This window comes from Sceloporus occidentalis, unplaced genomic scaffold (assembly GCF_023333645.1).
Source record: "Sceloporus occidentalis isolate IW3139 unplaced genomic scaffold, rSceOcc1.0.p SCAF_30, whole genome shotgun sequence".
Taxonomy (NCBI): Eukaryota; Metazoa; Chordata; class Lepidosauria; order Squamata; family Phrynosomatidae; genus Sceloporus; species Sceloporus occidentalis.
In genome coordinates this window covers 9,391,097-9,411,507 of record NW_028317010.1, presented here as the reverse complement: position 1 = coordinate 9,411,507, position 20,411 = coordinate 9,391,097, and the positions used below count along the sequence as shown (strand labels likewise).

The window sequence follows — 20,411 nt, the reverse complement described above, 5'->3', positions numbered from 1 at the left end:
AAAAAACACAAAAAAAAACAAAACGATGCTTTAATCTAAGTCCCAGTCAGGCGCCCCTGCAACCATGGCGCCCTGTGCGGTCGCACAGGTCGCACACCCCTAAGGCCGGCCCTGCTTACACACTATACCATTTTCATACTTTTGCAGAAACTAAAATATACTTTTTATGAACAGTTATAGCGGGTAATACAGTGAGAGAATTGAGACGTGCATGGGATGGGCATGAAACTATCTGGAATTTAATATGAGACCAAAGACTAATTAAGGACTTTTATATCAGGATGGGCCAAAGGTCCTTATATGCCATCAAATTCTATATTTAGTATTCTATGTTCTATGTCAACTGGAAAGCATGTTTGGAGGAGTTTTTTTACACTTTGTTTCTTGTTACATTTACTTTTTAAATATTTTTCACTGCTCTTTGTCAGGATGCGGCACAACATGTCCTCAATGACCATCAGTGGTGCAAGGACCCTGGAATCTGTGACAAGGCTGCTAATGATTAGGAGGCACTTAAATTATTTTCTTATATGTAAGGAGCCAATTCTCTTTGTAAATAGCAAAGCAGTTTACTAATCCAAACTTTCTTCAACACTCAACGCCTGAATTCTGAAATCCCTCTTTAAAGACGTAAATCATTAGCAAAGAAGTGTTTGCCAAGAAAAATCACCTCTCAACCTTTACATTTAACCTCAAGCACATGAATCATTTTTTTCAGACATATGATACTATCAGTAACTCGCTGCTCAATCCCAAGCACATTTTTAGAAAGTGAGTGAGGCCAGCAATCTGAATGTTATATAGATAGACAGATAGATACATTAGATAGATAGATAGGTAGATGGATACGAGGGACGTTCGAAACGTTTCCACACTTTTTTATAACTCAAAACAAATTACATTACTTTTCTACATAGCCACCTTCCTTTGCAACCTTCCCAATGTTGTACCAACTTTTTCAACATCAACTTACCTGCCGACTGTTGCATCTTGAATTTCTTTGCTACATTTTCTGCAGAAAATCATCACCTTCTTCGTGATAATGGGCCATGTGTCGGGAACAAGCGTCTAAGCGCTCGCGCTTATGCTCCTCTGTCAGCTGCTTATGCACCCACCTGACCCACACTTTACAGAACTTAAGGTTATCATGAATCAGGGCATAGGGAGACCCAACACGTACACTCAGCTTTCCTGTAACCTCTTTGACTGTTATTCTTCTCTTTTCGTGAATCAGTTCCAGGGTTCTGCCTTTATTCCTCGTGGTCATGGCTGTAGCTGGACGTCTGGAGCGCTCTGCATCCGTCGCATCAGTACGAACATTTTCAAACTTTTCAGTCCACTCATAGACGAGTTTCGCAGCCAAACTGCAAGGGCAGCTGGCTTGCCAGACAGAACTAGTCACATGACACGCTAAGACCAATTACTACTCCTCCCGCCTTCACGGTTTCCAACGAAAATATAAAAGTGTGGAAACTTTTCGAACGTCCCTCGTAGATAGATATAATAGCTTGACAGAAGATGTGACCTATCATTGCTGTTTCTTGGACACTGGGTTCTGGAGAATTTATATTATTTACTTTTAAGCTAGGTGAAAATGTGGCGACATTCATCATAATACTATTGGTGACAAGATCTATAGAGGTGGTAAGAAGAGGTATTTCAGCACTCCGTATTATTTTATCACATGATAACTGCACAGAGCTGTGGACTATGATGGGGCTTTATAAAATATTATTATTATTATTATTATTTAGCAAACATCTGTCAATGGCACCCTCTACCAGCAATGCCCACTGCACGGTGGGACTATGACATCACATCTTAGCTTTCTGCTGAGTTTGTAGCCCACGGGGTGTAAGTGTTGCCACCCCAGGGCTAGGCCAAATAAGCTCTTTTTCTAATCTGAATTCTGCCTGCCTATGCTGTGTGTCCCATAGGGTTAAAAACAATTCTGAGCATTTGAGTTTTTGAGTTTTTTGTGAAAGCCATGGCTAAAACTGATCTAGGCCATGTAGAGACTGCAGCGAATGAGCCTATGCAGAATGAGCCTAACTGATTGTTTCATTATGTCATGGTTTTCATAACGAGCACTTAGAAAGCCCTTTGTTATATCCCTGGCTATAGTCAGTAGGGTCATTGAGTGGTTATGAACTGAAATGAGCAGATTTAAAACTCATAAATCCTAATTAGCTCCATGTACCAATGTTTCTATACTTACAACGATGAAATAATTTGTAAAATAGAATTGCAATCAAACCAATTATAGTCTATAATAATACTCTTTTATTCGGATTATATGTGTAGCTGTATTAATTTAATAGCACTGCTGAGTGTAATACAGGACAGACTATTTTGGTCAAATCTGTATTGTCATTTAAATTTAGACAATTTAAATCTGAGTTTGCAGAGGAGAAATCAACATTTTAACTTATTGGCCACGTTCTACATTCTGGTGGGTTAACCGAAGTAAGCTTCTTCTGGAAGAAGGCCAGAGCCAGCCCTGCATAAGGCATATTGAAATTGTGATATGTCTTTCATTAACTATGGATTGTACATTGTGAAACGATCAAGGAATTAAAGCTATTAGCTCGGTTTTAGCTGTGTTCCTAGATTAGAAATGACTTGTTAATGCATACGTTCAGATGTTTAAAAAATTACTTTTAATGTACCTGTATTTAAATGAACTGCCATTATAAAATCTAAGTAATAATTGAGGCAAAACATTATAGAAAGCTATCATTGAAAACAATGTGTTTTGAACAGGACTGGTTAGTTCACAATGACCATGTTGCCTGCCACGTGTATTTTAGGCTGCTTTATTAACGAGACACTTGGGCTGGGATTAATATTTTAATAAATCACTAATCACCTAATGACCATTATGTTCAATATGTCCGTTACGTTTTACAATGATAATTTTTGTATTTGGGGGCATGGTAATGGTTTCCATTCAAAGCCATTCCTATAAAACTTACTACGTGCATCCTATTTTGTAGTACCAGATATTAATTATTGATATTTTTTTTAAATAAAATAATTTAATTCAGGATTATACAGGGAACATGTGGTCACCAGTAAAATAGTGAAATATTTTCCGTTGTGTGTATTTTTAGTAATGGCCGTTGTCAGTTGTCATGATACTCTTTCCATATGTCCTGTAACTTATTGCTGCTGGGCAAAGGGTAAGAGAAGACACTGCATTAAGCTCTTTTAAGGCAAATATATATCACCAAGGCCAAATGGTGTAGAGAATGGGAGGAGCTATTGTATCATTTCTCGACTAAATATAGCCTATTGCTCATCAAGTTATTTGTAGAGTTTATATCCTTAAGTGTTGGGACAGCGACACTACAACAGGTTTTGGTGTTAACTTTGCATGCAGCCTAAACCTCATCAGATAAGGATGCTAGGTTCCTAGATCTCAGAAGAAGGCAACAGAATTTAGAACACTGACATGAAAACTTCTCTAATGCTTCAATATACTTGCAGAACAAGTAGTTCAGAGAATGCAACGTTATTTCCGGATTAATTTATTTCAGATGTGTACACCATCACTCAAGCCACTTGTATAAATTCTGTATGCCAGGAGTGAGTGATTCCTGCTTGTAACTCATATCACCAAGTATCAGCTATGGAAGGTGGTGGATACAGGTTTTATCACAACATCTGATAGAATCCAGCATCATGTAATATTAAAATGATACCTGGGAATCTCCAGTTCCCTTTGTTCAACTTGGATATTGTGAACTGATAAACATACAATCTTCTTGAATTATTCTATACAACAAATTCAGAAATTTTGGAAATTTTGATATTTTGTGGACCAAAAAAAAAAAACCAACATGGAAATTATGCTGAACCTTTCTGGTCTGAATAAAAACAGTTCATTCATTGGCAAGTCTAAAAAGTTTCCTTTTATTTTCATCAAAAAATACAGATATGAAGCAGAGGCAGCATTCTTTGCCAACCTCAAACTTTCTGATTTCAACATCATCGACACCCTTGGAGTTGGAGGATTTGGGAGAGTTGAACTGGTAAGTTTTGTGTTTTGTTTTTTTTTGTTAAATCCAATAAATAAAGCTTATTACAATATATCACCTTAAAATTTCATGACCCATAATAGAAACAATCATAAAGTGACACAGAAGCACATGTATTGAACATTTAGCCTTAGAGATTGTGCAGCTACCTGTGGTAGTAATGTGACCAGATTAATAAATCAATTGTTATCTAATAATAATAATAATAATAATAAAGACAATATATATATATATATATATATATATATATATATATATTAAAGTAGAACAATCCTAAAGCTGTTTTCTCACCTGTAGCTGCCTACTCATGGTAATAGCAAATTGAAAATGATTTAAGGTTCCTGTGCCAGACAGGTACATTTTACAGAAGCAGAATTTATTGAATATTTTATACATCAGTAAAGGTATAAGGATCTATTATTGTTATTATTTATTAATCACTAAATACATATCCCTTGCTTTATAAGTAGCGTTCTGACACGGGGGTTTTGGCACTGTAAAAGCTGTTGGAAATATAACATTGTGATTACCTTCCAAATTGATTGGGCTCATACTTTTTTATAGCATTTAAAAAAACAAACTTTTACTATGGTGAAGGACATATTGCTTCTTTTTTTTTTTAGTACAAATTGTGTACTGATATATATAGTGCAAATAACAGGCGTTTGGTTTATTTTTAAAATTTTGAATAGGAGCAGACCGGAATAAACAATGTTTTTTTAATATAATATATATTTAAGAGGCTTTAAGGTCCATTCAAATACACATTATGCTAGCAAACTTAAGCTTTAGCTTTATCTTAATTTTACCTGTTATCATGGTTAGAATTATTATTATATTTTATTTTTATAGTGCCAAGTGCTGTTGATCTGGCCCCCCATATTGCATAGTTGGCCCTTCATCATAGGTATATTGATAATGAATGCAGAAAAGAACCAATTTGCACATCTAATCTGCCCATTTTTAATAATTTGTAATCATTTATTTGGGGAAGCCTTCTGTACATCTAAGGCTGTCTAGAATATAAAAATCAACAATTCATCTTGAAATTATAAGTAAAGATATTTCAATTCACATGCAAACTAATGCTTTATTCAATAAACTTTTTTTTGCTTTGAAACATTAACCCATTTAAAAATTTGTCTCTCTATACTTCATTCTGTGGATTTGTGGGCTAAGAGTTAATCTAAACAAAATGCTAATGTATGTTTAATTAAAGAAAATAAAGGCCCAAAAATCAAAAGTATTTCTTAAATACAACAATCCACAAATGACAAGAAATAATATTAATAAAACTAAAATATAATAAGCATAACAATAAGCAAATAACTAGAATGATTTGTATACAGAAAACTAAGTCACAACAGAATTAAACTTTTTAATGTCTAAATGTGGAATGTTTATTAAATTAGATAAGAAAGCGTCAAAACTAAGTTTTAGTACTTTTTTTCTAAGAATGCAATACAACCGCAGATATAATATATTTTTTTTAATAAAACTTTGTCTCTGAAGTCGGCTTTTACCCTAATAAAACACAATAAAAATATTTTACAGATTATACCTATTGTGATTTATTTTAATGAACGGCAAATAGCATGCATGGAAGATACATCTTATTTTGTTGTGGCTGGATTAATATTCTTGAAGATTTCAGCAGCTTGGTTCTTGGGGGGTTAACATTTATGGTATGAAGGGGGAGTTTCTGGTATGTAGGACAGTTTAAGTATGCCTGGAACTCTGTTCAACAATGTCATGTGTTGTAAACAGAGTTACTGTCACCAGGATAAGCAGGGAGGCAGAGAGGGCAGAAGTAACAGTACCTGGATAACGATCACATGTTATGTAAAAGCTCTGAGAAAAAGTGCTTTTTATGATCCCAGCTGTAGCTTTTACATCTTAACAGGAGAGATAGTGTGATTGCATTTTCAAGGTTGCGGTTAAGTAGTTCCTAAGCTTGACTTTTGTGTAAGGTAGTCCTTGTTATTTGCATTGAAAAAAAAAGAATTCCACTACTTTTATAGCCTGTGCCATTAATAAACACATTTACAGAGGAATCATTTGCAGTAATGTATCATCAGTAATATTTAATATTTAGCTACCCTAAGAAGAAGTTATCCTTTCTTCTCATGTGAAAGGAGACAACGGAGGACTGTGCTGACTGCTGCCACCACCATGGACCAGCCACTCTAGGTGTAGTTGCCTTAGGCCAGAATACACCACTGGTTACAAATAGGTCTGTTTTTGGCTTGACCTTGAGTCTCAAGAACGTTCACCAATCTCAGGGGGATTGAACAGTTTGTTTGAGTTACTCAAGGAGTATATCTTCAAATTCTTTTGGTGTAACAATACTTGATCACCATAATTGGCATATTTTCACTGGTAGATCCTAATTGATATTTCTACTTGAATACAGGTTGAGAATAATTGAGAATATCTTTACCTCTTGACAAGCAATGGTTTTAAGACTATTGTATGGCCACCATTAGCGAGTTACTACAATACAGTCTTTGTTGAGGGCTATTAAAGAGTTAAAAGCTGACATATCTCAGGGTCAACTCATTGAAGAAATGGTACAGAGATATAGCTTAGCTGTTCTTGGTTGCCCAATAATCCTATTTATAGAATTCTAGGAGCAGATGGAGAAGGTTTAATACCTGGTACTGTCCCTGAAAGTTTTGTAATTAAAAATAACTTTAAAACAGTGTGCTTCTATACCAGTGACAAGCTTAATGGTAATTCTTGTTTTGGCGACATTACAGTCACAGTGGGTGTCACTACTGGGAATAATATGTCTAGGTCTAAAATATCTTGTCCCAGGCAGAACCTTGGGTAGACTTAAACGAAGAAATTCAAGATGAAGCAGACTTTCTATTTTTAAAGACATAACCCCAGGGAAATCCTCAGGGTCAAATTACATTTGCTTAATGTTTGCTTATTAAGCATCTTGACTCTCGACTTGGGAGTTTCCCAACAACTAAGGAAAAAAGCATTGGGCATCTTCTAGCCTTTTTTTCAATAAATCAGATGTGAGAAATATCTACCTCTAAATGATATACAAGTTATATTAAGAGATAATTTAATGAAAAAGCCTAGTGTCAGATGTGAAAATATACATGACTAAAAACCGACATGTCATTGCCAAGGGTAGGATTTCTATTTTTCTAGTGCCCTATATTTTGAGCGCCACTTCTTGAGTACACTCAATTGATAATAGATGACAGGATGCACTCAGACGCCGTTACTTTACAGATGGTGGAGTCAATTGGAAAGATCATAGATTTCCCTCCCATCAGGCCATAAAGAAGCAGACCTGCTGTCTACACAGACATGCATGCTGCATTTTCTACACGCACCTCACTTCTTTGCAAGGCTGAGTGCCGGCATATGACATCATCAACTTGAAAAAGACCTCATTGTGAGGTCGAAACGTTGTCTTTTTCTTCCTTCAATAAATCTGCCTGATGCTGAAACCCTTGAGTGCCTGGAGCCTTTATCTATCTTTTTGGCATATGACATCATGGCCTGGTGGGTAACATCAAAGCCTCTCTGAAAGCAGCACGAGAGATAGGGAACATGTTGATATGCCGGTGTAGGAATAAAGGCCTACCAGTTAAAAGTCCCCTTCCTATACTGAAAGGTAAGCACTTAGGAGTGGGGCAGATGGTTCTTTTTTCCACCTAAGGGGATGTAACAAAAAAGATGGAGCATGAATATCAACCCAAACCCTACTGCCCCTTTTTTATCATCAGTTTGACTAGAGAGGTAGTAGACGCTGACAGCGTCAACTGGCCCAGGAGTTTCAGTCCTTTGAAGTCTCTTTGGAACTAACTTCACTCCTATGTTCTCCTAGCCATAATCCTTACCTTGGCTTTGCAGCCTTCCTGCTTTCTGTAAGGATCTTGACAGGAAGAGTCAGCCCTAAGAATTTCCAAGAAATCATATATTTGATATATATATCATATATTATACATTTGTATCGCATAGTGATCACCATAAAGTTAATAACAACATATTAAAATATATAAAAGCTTGTATTTACTACTAAAATGTTTCACAGATGTTCATAAATGTCTTCAACTGAAATAGCATTCTAGGAAATAAATTAGCTGTATTTAGTTTGAGAATCTGTTCAAAAGTTGTCCTTGACTTGGCTGCAGCATGGCAGAGATGCAGAGCCATCGAAACTAGATGCCAAATGTAATCTGAGTAAAGGAGGAAAACTCTGCACTAAGTGCTTGCCTTGCTGTCAGATGTTTATTTCACCCAGATGTATTGATCAATTTTTAATAAGAGGGATACATATGCATCTATATCCACTGGTAATATTGGTACATATGGTATTTCATGGTAATTTACACATGTGCTCGTTTACATGGTTTGCATTCTACAGTGTCAAGAAATTCTGTGAAATGGACAGCTTAATGTTGCCTCACCAAAAAAAAAAATATTTATGTAAAAAGTGCCAACATTTTCACATCTCTGTACATAAGAAAAGTCTGTGCCTTCCTAAATTGAAGACACAAAAAGAAAGGTTCCTAAATTGAAGAACTTTTCTCCAGTAAAACGAGTGCAGTTCCACATATGGCCAAAGGGGGCATCAAAAGAAAATCTAGTCTTGCCTAAAACAGCATAGCCAATAGACCTGGCTACATCTTTTTTGCTCCTTAATAAACATTGCTGCATGTATGTTTGTTTTTTTTTGCTACATTTGTGTGTCTACTTCCAGTATTAATTAGGATGCATAAGAGTAAAGCCCAGATCTATGTTGGAGTCTAAAGGCTTCAGTTGGGCAAAATTCAATGAAGGTAAATCAGACTGTGAATCTTGTCATATATAGGGTGAAAATTGGTATACTATTTAACTCTTTGATTATTCATGATAATGTTATGTTTACAGGTCCTTCTTGACTTTTTAAGTTTCATATACTGTGTGTTTACATGTGTATTTTAATTGTGTATATATATATATATATATATATATTTCTCATCATAGGTCCAATTGAAAAGTGAAGAATCAAAGACATTTGCAATGAAAATTCTTAAAAAACGGCACATAGTGGACACCAGGCAGCAGGAGCACATTCGATCAGAGAAGCAGATAATGCAAGGAGCTCATTCTGACTTCATTGTAAGGTGAGATGAAATACAAAATATTGAGCACTTCCACAGTATAATGAACCCAATTCTCATCCATTATTGGAAGTGTCACTTTAGTACTGTAATTATTTTTTTACATTTATTTTTAAAGTGACAATATTTTTGTATCAGCAAAATCAGAAGTTGAAAGAGATAACTATTTTGGTTTGCTAAGGAAAAAAATGGTACATCAGGCTGTTCATATTTTTTTATTGTACATAGACTGGACAGGATCTCATTTCTTTCAGTCCCTCTTTCTTCTCCCTTTCGCCTCTCTCTTTCATCCTTTCTTCTCCCTCTCTCCATTTTTCTTTCTTTCATCTCCCTCCCATTTCTCTTTTCACTTACATATTTTTTTCTCCCTCTTTCTACTCCCTTTTTTACACTGCTGTATATCAGAGAATAGTGCACACTGTCATATTTATGAACTTACAGAGCAACAGCTGAAACAAGTGTATATATTTTCCCATATATCAGGTTATATAGAACATTCAAGGACAGCAAGTACTTATACATGTTGATGGAGGCCTGTCTAGGTGGTGAACTTTGGACTATTCTCAGGGACAGGTAAGCAGGAAAGATACCTACAAATTATTTTATAACGTTTGATTTTCTTTCTGTATAAAATTTACAATGTGATAACACGTCTTTAATGTGTGTATATATGTATACAAGTCTCTATAGCATTAGTCTGTAGAATGTTTCTATAGTAGAAATTCCGATGTTGTATGATGTCAGAACAACATAACTTACATAGGCAGTCTCCAAAGCCTTAACATAGTGGGTATAGATTGACAGACAAATGCATGCAGGCATTTGTACTTAAAGAGGTAGAGATATGTTTTATCAGAATTAGCCTTGAATACATTGATTAAAAGCATAGTGATACAGTTTTTATATCCTGACAAAAGAAAGTATACGGATATTTTAGTACACTTATCTACACTGACGTTAGATATTGATTTTATCTAATGACCAATATACCTACCATTATGAAATTCACCACTTGGATACCACATTATTGAATTGATAATTAAATCTACCTTTTGGGGATATGTATAAATTGCGTACAATCATAGTCTAGCTCAGCTTGCTAGCTCAGCTAGCTCTGAATGGGTAATGCATTAAATGGCTTTCCCTATAGTGAACCCCCTGGGAAAGGAGCGTCCCAAATCTTAATTCACTTGTGCCATTAAAGAAAAGATATCTGTCAGCGTATCAGTCTATTCCTGCCCATTAACAAAGGCCCTGAATAAACAACCCCTGATGTCCATTATATTCTTCATGAGCCTTGTGACTGAGGTGCTCTAGACACACCGACAAGGAAGCAGCGAGCTAAAAATTGAAACTCTCCTGAGCAGGCACTCAGGGTAGGGCAAGCTATTTAAGTGCTATCCATTCTGGGCTGAGCTAGTCTTTCAATTATTGTATACATTTTCCTTTTTTTGGAGGGAATTTCTAAGAGCTCTTCAAAAGAGTCATGGGCCTCTTTCCTCCCAGTGCCTAGTTGGGTACTAACCGCGTCTCAGAGATGAAACATTTTTAACCATTTCCTATATTCACTAACTCCTTCACAGTATTACAACTAACAACCATCTCAATGAAACATATAATGTAAAACGTGAATGAAAAGGAACCTGCTTATTTTTGCTCCAAATACGAATACATGGGAAACATATTACCAAATAATATTTTTAAATTTGGATGTTTCTTGCTATCAGTTGTGGCTTAAATTGTTATTTCACATATGTTTTAATAAATGTATTACATTTCGCAATAGAATGCTGTCCTCTGCCTCCAATGCTGCTATTGGCAAATGTTAAAGATTCTTCACACTCTGCTTCTCTGTGAGGTGGAAACATATTCTCATTAGGTATTTCGCCTACCCATATAGCTTAGCTCTTATTCTTCCCCATTAAGTTATTTCTCCACGTGAAGCAGAGAGGCCTTTAGAACTGCATATTAGGTATTATGCTACTTGTACCACAGTGCATTACCAGTCTTAGTTTCCATTAGGTAAAATAGTTCCCTTGGTTTTATACTAATTATCTCCAACAACTAAAAAAATTAAAACACAAAGCATTTTTTAAATAAAAAAAAATCAATGATTCTGAAAACCTTGCTGGTTACAGTTTCCCTTTAAGTCAAAATTGCTTGCATGATAGTAATTATTCATTATTAATAATACACTATTTAACTTAATATCTTGTTTATTCAGTTAGCCCATTTGTTTTGGAATAGACAGTATATATATATATATTGGATTCCATTAATTATATATAGTTATGCCCATCACTTGGGTTAAGAAATAACTTTTCGGATATGTTTTTGGGTAGTGTTCCCATTAGCGTACAGTCATCCCTGGTTAATACCTAAAAATTTCTTAACTACAGGAAGCTTGATTAAATAAATAGCATGTCTCGTCTATACATGCTAAAATTTCAAAACTATAATGCTGCAATTTGAGCATCCTCCCTATGATTTTATATCATCATGGATACCCAAAAGCTTGAACATACAGCACCTCTGTATTATTATTTTTTTCCTTTGCTAACCACATCTGTTGCACTAAGTTTTGTAACTTTAACAAATACCTCAACATAATTGGGTTACGTAATTCAACATATGCTGCATGTCCTGGCACACTTCAAAGAATGTATGTCGCCTGCTGTGTTCACTTACTCAAGACGCCTAATCTAATTACTTAAACTAAGATCAGTATTTTCCACGATTTACTTGCAAAAGACTTGGTAATGAAACCATTTACAAAATGCAAAGTAATTACACAGAAGCATGGTTGTTGTTTCATCATCTTCCTGCTGCTCTGATATGTTTAACCACCTTTGAGCAATTGTCAAAAGACAAGCGAAGGCAAAGGTGGTCCTCTAGCTGTTTTTGTTGGCGAAAAGTCCTGTCAGGTGATTCTGAGGTTTAATCTGACAACTGTTGCTAAATAACAACTTCTATGATCTTCAGTTGAAAATCTTCAACAGCTGGAAAGCTACCTGTGGCCTCCTCCATCATAAATAACAGCTTTGTATGTTTGTTGTAAGATTCCTTACACCCTGTTTTAAAATAATAATATATATATATAATAATAATATTTTCACTGGTAATTTTCTTTGCATTTCAACAGCAAAGCAACACCAGGAGTTTCTCAAACTGTGTATAAGTATGAATTCTATTCTATTATGTATATTGTAGCTGTGTCTTACTACCAATATGTACATAAGCCAATCTACGTTCCAACGTTCTAAAACCCTTGGGCCATCATTGTGCTGTGTTTTTAATACAACTGAAAACAATTATTTAAAACTACCATCAATGGAATGTTTTTTCTCGGAACACCTGTGTACATAATGGTTGATTCATACATACTTAACTTATATGTGTCCATTATGCATTTTTTAACATCCCCTTGGTACTTGTCTCATCTTAATCATTGGTATTCAATTCATGCCTGATATTTTATGAGTTTATTTTGTCACTCTAGCCACATTGGAACCAAGCCATTAAATATAGTGATTTATCTATTTTATTAGTATATTTTATGTCACAATTCGGTGATTTTGTCTACTGTTAACAGAATTGATCATTTTTGTGGAGTTCATGAGAGACACTGTCTTTCATTGATTGTGATAAACTCAGTTGCACAGCCGACATATTCCAGATGGTCTATCTGAGAGTAGGAGGTCATTTTTCCTCCGCGCTTTCAGTGTCCAGGCTGTAGAAATGGATGCATGTGCTGGCTTTGACTTCATAACCAGCTCATTCATAACTTTATGGCGCTATTCAAGAAACCAGACGGGACCACCATGGACACCAGCTTGTGGATCACCAAAGGTGCTCTCCATGTGCAAAAGGTCCTCTCTAAAAATGTCAAGTGATATGGCTCCTTGCCACCCAATGACTTGTTACCCATGAATTTTTTGCTTATTAAAATAGAGTTTATATGAATATATATATATAAGGGAAGCTGCCATCCAGATTTGTCATCTGTCAATGATTGTGTTATACTTATAACATCTGGAACACTATTTTGAATATGTATATATATATATATATTTTTTTTTTTTTTTTATAACAATATACCACTATATGTCCTTTATTCCCAGCATGTTAAGCAAGGATATGATTTACAGCCATGAAAACTGCATAATAGGACAACATGTGTCCAGTTGGATTTTAGATAAACAAATGTGTTTAATTACACATTACTGCGTAATCTGTTCAGACATAAAAGAAGATGATGATGGTGTCTCTAGTAGAATGTGATACCTTTTCTTGGGTCAAACATGTAGTTTTGCATATGTTTTCAGGACCAACAACTTATTAGACTCTATATTTTGATCTGTCTTGACCCAAGGAAAGGTATTACCTTTGACTATAGACTCACCTCTTGGATCGGTTTGGCCATATCCGTTGTCCTTATTTAGGTATTAAAGAATAAACTTAAAAGCTCAAAAATGTATAAAGAATACAGACATAAAATCATTAAAGCTGTCTATGCCTTTGATATTATTGAGTATCCCATTAAACATAAATGTTAAATACTTTTTCTAAAAAAAATGTCTTCAAATCTCCTTATCTGTTTTTTTTTTATAATTACTTTAGATACATAATTCCTATGTCTTATATATCATATAAAGTCAGTAAGGAGCATTGCATGCTGACATGTGGCATACACTCTTATTGTATTCTTGTTTGTTGCATAGTTTTGTTTATCATTACATAGTAATCAATGCAAATATAATTTATATCATTGTATCAATTCATATTTATGCCTTAGATAACCAGTGTGTACTAAGGTCGTTCAACAGTGATCATGTTGAATGGAAAGTTCATTTTGAGACTGCAAATACGATCCTTACAGTACATATATCCGAGGATATAACTTTTTCTTGTTGTTCGTTGCAGAGGATCATTTGAAGATTCTACAACAAGATTTTATACCGCATGTGTAGTTGAGGCCTTTGCTTATCTGCATTCCAAGGGAATTATATATAGGGACCTCAAGCCAGAGAACCTAATTCTGGATCACAGAGGTTATGCAAAGCTGGTGAGTGAATAACAACCAATTTTATCCCTTAAAAAGATCTAAAGGAAACCCTTTTAAACAGTAAAACAGTATATCATAATCATTAGCTATTTTTCAAAATGTAGTAATTAGGCATAGTATGGGCTATCTTAACCCCTTAAGGACAATGGGCGGTCCCTAAACCCATTGAAAACAATGCATTTTGAGCCTGTACATATACGGGCTTTGTCATTAAGGGGTTAAGGGCAATGGACAGAGTTGTCAATGCATTTATTGCCTTAAATATAATTACACTGTCTCATAAATACTATAGTGGATCTTAAGGGTTAATTATGTAAATTTTCTATTTTAGCTGACTTTGGTAAAATATTTTTACTTTAGCAACATTTTTGAGATTTCACTTACGAGTGGCTATCTGGTGCGTCTTTCATTGTTGATTACGCAGTACTATATCTTCTGGCTTTGGAAGAGTAATTATTTGAAGTGTTGGTGCGTAGTATTAGTTTGACTTTGTAGCTGAGCACAATGCAAAATATTTTCTCCAGATTCTGCTTTGCTGAAATTCCTTTTTCGTCATAGGTTGACTTTGGCTTTGCAAAGAAAATAGGCTTCGGTAAAAAAACATGGACTTTCTGTGGAACCCCGGAATATGTTGCTCCAGAGATCATCCTGAACAAAGGTCACGACATTTCAGCAGACTACTGGTCACTGGGAATCTTAATGTATGAACTCCTGACTGGCAGGTATGAACATCAAGGCTGAAAGTACTAGTAAAAATAGATAAGCAAACCATAGAAGATTTCTGCTTTTGTCACTTTGATTATAGTAATGGAAGCAGAAAGACTTGGCAGTCATCAATGGGCTGTGGAGACCATGCAACATCATAAACATGAAGCAGAAGACTAATTCTATTTCTAGTAATTTCTATATAGTTTACATTTATAACACTAATATACGTAATGAAATGATGTCCACCCTAGACTCTTATTGTTCCCCTCTTTATCATTATATTAACTGTTGCCCATTTAGGTGAATTACAAGGACTATGCAGCAGACATAGACTGATTCACTGGCCTCCTTCTCAAAAAAGGGTAGATTATATACAGGGAAGATGATAACTAGATAGATAGACCGACTGTAAGCTTGCACGAGGACGACCTTATACTTCTTCTGAACAAATATATCTAAATGTGTCTCATTGTCAAATTCTATGTTGTCAGTTTTTAATGCTATTTTTTCATTACCCTATTGTTATGGTGCAATGGAATCCACTTGTGCTTTGTAAATTAATGAAATGTAATTTATAATTTAGGAAGTCAATAGTATGTTGATGTATTTATAGTGGTAATGTACCCATAAAGAAGAAATACACTATGTATCGTATGCATAAAATATCTATTATTGCTACTTGCAGTGTTTGTTTCTTGGCAAAGAAAGGATATTGAAGACAAAACAGGAGAAATCTATTTTTTAGGTTTCATTATTCTTTTATAATCATTATATACTTTTGATTATGAAAATAATTATTTGAAATATATGAAATAAGTAGTGGCGTGTGAACATCTGTTACACATTGAAACTTGATGTGATTTTAAGTGATAATAATTTAAAATCTTTTTATTTTTTTCTAAAGCCCACCTTTCTCAGGTCCAGACCCTATGAAAACATACAACATTATATTGAGAGGGATCGATATGATTGAATTTCCAAAGAAGATTACCAAAAATGCTGCTAATCTAATTAAAAAACTATGCAGGTTGGTATACCTTATTGATCATCCTAGATTCACAGACTTTGCAAGGAATTATGATAGTTAAGTTTTCTTGTATTAATCACACATATTTTGGTCCACCATAGTTCTTCATGATGTGACTAATTAAATTCAGATTTTTGATTAATAGCTAAGATAACAATCTAAGAAAGAAAGCAAGGATCTCATGTTCATTAAAGTCAGAGATTTGATAATGTCACCTCCTTGAGATCAGTAACAATGGCTGTGGGAGTTTCTTAGCTTGGGAGTATATTCACCAAAATTAGAGCTTGCATATGAAGTAAGAGGAGATGGAACATTTCAACTTATCAGTTTCTCTTTCAAATGTGAAGTCAATTGTGCTGGGTTTCTCCTCCAAGACAAGCTTAATTATCCCTACATTTGGCCATTCGTGTAACATTTGTTTATCATATTGGCCTTTTCATAATTCATAATGAAGTTACAAATTTTACGTAATGTGTTTCAAAGGATCCATGTGGACATCAACATAGCATTTAAGGGAGAAGTAAATGTGAGGTCTGGAAGTAAAATATATTTTGTTTAAAGGTATTCAGTGAAGTAAGAGATATTTGGTGGGACGGGTGAAGATGTTTAGTCTTTTAATTGCTTGGCAACTTTTTTCTCTTTCTACTAGGGATAATCCATCAGAAAGGTTAGGAAACTTGAAAAATGGAGTAAAAGACATCCAAAAGCACAAGTAAGTATTAAGCAGAAGTGTCATAAAGGAGGTCTGTTGTACTAATACCATAAAAATCACTTGTGTGTTCAAGGGATCTGACTTCATCCGTTTGTGTGTCAGATGAACAAACCAAATTTAAGATACTATAGGGTCCTCTATGGGTCCTCCTTTAACTAAAGCAGTTAAAAGTCGAGTTACAGGGGGAGGGTCATTTTTTTGTTGGCTTAGGTAGATAATTACCATTGATTTGGGGTTTTAAGTAATTTTACATAAAAATTATTGACTACAGATGGACTGTGAACTAGGCACAATATGAACAACCTTTATTTTATTTGGCATACATCGAAACATGCTATCAGATTCTTGGTGCTCGCAAAATTAATTAAAATGGATCTGGAACTCCAACAATTTCTCAGAAGATAAGAAAATTATATATATCACTGCTCTCTTTCACTTGTTTTTTCCTAATATATCCCTTTTAACACATATGGTATTATTTACAATAAATAATGTATTTTTAATTAAAGACTGATTTTTTGTTTTGCATAGAATGAGCAATGTAGTAATATAAAAAGGATATTTTCTCATTTCTATTCCCATGTGGCCATTAGACTTGTACAAATGGACCAAAAAGGATTCGAACAAAGCTTTTCAGACAACTTATTTTGTGTCCTTTTTACATTTGGAAACTAAATTCCTTGTCACTCTCTCACCCACTCTCTCTCAGACTCTCACTCACTCTCTCTCATGCTTTCGCTTACTCAGGTTTTCTCACACTCTCATTCATACGCTCTCTTAATCTCTCCCTAACATCACCACTGACCGCTTCCCTGTCTCCTTTTCTACAGTTTAAAAACAAACCAATCCTGTTCCTGGGATCAAAAATACCCTTATTATTACCCCACCCTAAAACATAACTTTTATTAATGTGTTTGTTAAAAGGTATAACCAAAAAAGAAGATGTTTAAAAACACCAGTGTCACCAGTCCTACCATGAAAGGTATACATCACTGTAACATGAGGGCATATGCATATAACACTAATAATATCAAATTATATATATTGTTGATGGCTGCAGTCCTAACAACAGAAATAATTGAATTATGACCAGTGACACAGGCTTATTAAAAACTCAGGTCTGGGATTGTTTTCTACAGTTTCACTTCTTCTCTTGTATCTTCTGTCTTCTTTCATCCGTCTTCTTCTCTGTGAACCTGGCCACCCAGTGAACTTCTGCGATTGGAGGGAAAGGTCGTCCCCATGGCTCCACCCTTTTGCAAAAGTGCAAAGATAGGCCAGAAGAATGCAGATAGATTCTTCTTCTCCTCAAATCTGTCTTCCTTATTCTGGCCTCCTGGTGAACTTTTCCAAAAGGGCAGAGCCTCTGGGCACACACTCTCCCCATTCCCCCAATAGGGGGACATTCGTATGAATTGATAAAACTGGCAAACTTTGTTTAAATTAAAATTTGTACGAATCTGAATGCACAAGTCAGTGGCCATGTCTACAAAAGCTTCTTTTCAATGAACTTGTGTGTCAGATCTCTGCAATGTGTACTTTATAAGGAAACCTGAATGTTGAGAAATGTGGTGGAACACGCAATTGTATTTACTGTTCTTTTACATGATATATACTTAATTTATATACTACAATATTAATTTTACATCTTTTAGATGGTTTGAAGGCTTTAACTGGGAAGGTTTACGAAAAGGTACACTGACACCTCCTATAATACCCAATGTAAGTATTATAAAGGTCTAACTTTTGTGCTTGATTTTCATTCAAACTTTTCTATTGTCTCTTTTAAAAAAAGTAGAGGTCATTGCCCACCCACCAAATCCTTTAAGTTCATCAAATTTCCAAAACAAATCAACATATAGTAACGGGCATCTCAAACCTATACTTCAAACAGCAAGGAGACATGCATTATATGGATATTACAAAGGGAAACACTTAGAAGAAAATGGTTATTAGTCAGCGTCTGTAAGCAATACAATAGATTCCACATCCCAACAGGAAAAGCCTAATAGTGTGTATTTGCTTAAGTTCTTAATTGAAACAAAGATAAGGGAAGTACAAGGGGAGCTATGACTTCATTTATTATACTTGTTTTAAATTTCACAATGAATCCCTCATCTTAAAGGCAGAGTATACAGGGGCTGGGTGCTTCCACAGAGTCACTCCTCCAAAAGTTTGAAAGCTTTATATAACTTTTTACATTGTGTTGACATTTTTAATGCCTCCCAAACGTCACAATACATGGAATGAAAGGGATTAACTAACAATTACAACGGTATTAAAATAAGTTGTTTATTTTGTAGTTCCTAAGATCAAGTTACAGTACTGAGGACAGATGTTGTTCCTCATTTCTTTCTAGTGCATGATAATTCCCAACACAAAAGCCAAGACTTAAGCAATTAATTATCTCTTCCTAACAGAATTACAAGAGCTGCGGTCAGTACTCTTATAAAGCACTTTGGTTTCTTTACCAAACAGTGAGTTGTCAATGGTGTCTTATAGGCCCCTGGACTTCCTGGTGTGCAGGTCCTAGTAGAACCCAAGACTTCTTCATGCACAGAAACACTTATTTAATCATGTGAGATTTTCCCACATTCATGTATTCTCTGTGGGTGCGTAATCTATGCCGATAGTCTTATAATACAATAAGAGGATACTGACTGGTTCATGGGGTTTACTCACTAAAGGTAAAGTTTGAAGGAATTGAAGGACATTTTTTAGTTTTAACGCTCTTACGTCTTCATGAAGGACCAACACTGGTAGGTTTCTCCAGTGTGAGGGGCAGAGTTGTCCCTGTGTAATGCATAAGTCAATGTGCAAGAAGACTGAAGAAATCTTTAACTATACATTATACAGGGCCAACCAAGATATGCCTGTAGAAAATGGTCACTGGAGTTGGCACATAATATAAGTGAAGTCAAGGAACTGAGACCAATCCTCTCCTGTCAACTCTCCCTTTAGCGAATAGACTCCTTATTTGACATAGGAAAAATGCCCTTTCAAATTTGTACAGACATGCTTCAATACAAACCTGTATTCATTCAGAATATGTCGATCTATCTATCTATCTATCTATCTATCTATCTATCTATCTATCTATCATTGACTTAAGTTTAAGTATTGACCACTGCCTAATGTTCCCTGGTTTACGGAAACGCAAACTTTGGTTCTCCACTGTTTTTGGAGTTCGGCTTTCATCATGTTTCAGTACTCTAAAGCAAGCTGACGATGATGATGATGATGATGATAGCTATTGTCCAAAAGCAGAAGGAAAGCCACTGAAAACACTTGGACTAACACAGTACTAAAGATAATTGAAAAAAAAAGTGTTCCCTTTTACTTTGGCAGGTTGCATCCCCGACAGACACAAGCAATTTTGACAGCTTCCCTGAGGATAATGAGGATCCACCTCCTGATGACAACTCGGGATGGGACGTAGACTTTTAATGCATATTTTTCCTACCTGCTTCTGCCTTGCTGAAGACAGCTTTCCTGAAACATGGCTGCCAAGAAAACGAAAGAAGGAACGGGGGAAAGTGCTCGGGGTCACCATGATGCCTTGATTGATGCTGCTACAGTAACTATAGTGGCATTAGGACTTCTTGCTTAGATGACAATAACGCCCTTTAACATGTTTTATGTTTGAACTTAATATAAGCAGTTGACATGGTGGTCCTGAAGCAAAGCCTCTTCATTACGATAATAATGAAAATTTTATGCTTTCTATCAC

At 35.2% G+C, this 20,411-nt stretch overlaps 1 protein-coding gene across 2 annotated transcripts in view; it reads left to right on the top strand.

Moving 5' to 3' along the window:
- The window catches only part of LOC149299019 (cGMP-dependent protein kinase 1-like), a 409,471-nt gene extending 389,343 nt beyond the window's left edge, over positions 1 to 20,128 (top strand). For both annotated transcript variants that reach the window (XM_089486888.1, XM_089486887.1), the window contains exons 10-18: positions 3,938 to 4,034; positions 9,033 to 9,172; positions 9,653 to 9,742; positions 14,093 to 14,234; positions 14,793 to 14,956; positions 15,847 to 15,969; positions 16,619 to 16,681; positions 18,337 to 18,403; positions 20,030 to 20,128. In XM_089486888.1, the coding sequence (XP_089343014.1) occupies positions 3,938 to 4,034; positions 9,033 to 9,172; positions 9,653 to 9,742; positions 14,093 to 14,234; positions 14,793 to 14,956; positions 15,847 to 15,969; positions 16,619 to 16,681; positions 18,337 to 18,403; positions 20,030 to 20,128 (985 nt within the window). The remainder of the gene's footprint in view (positions 1 to 3,937; positions 4,035 to 9,032; positions 9,173 to 9,652; positions 9,743 to 14,092; positions 14,235 to 14,792; positions 14,957 to 15,846; positions 15,970 to 16,618; positions 16,682 to 18,336; positions 18,404 to 20,029) is intronic.
- Positions 20,129 to 20,411: the final 283 nt, after the last annotated feature.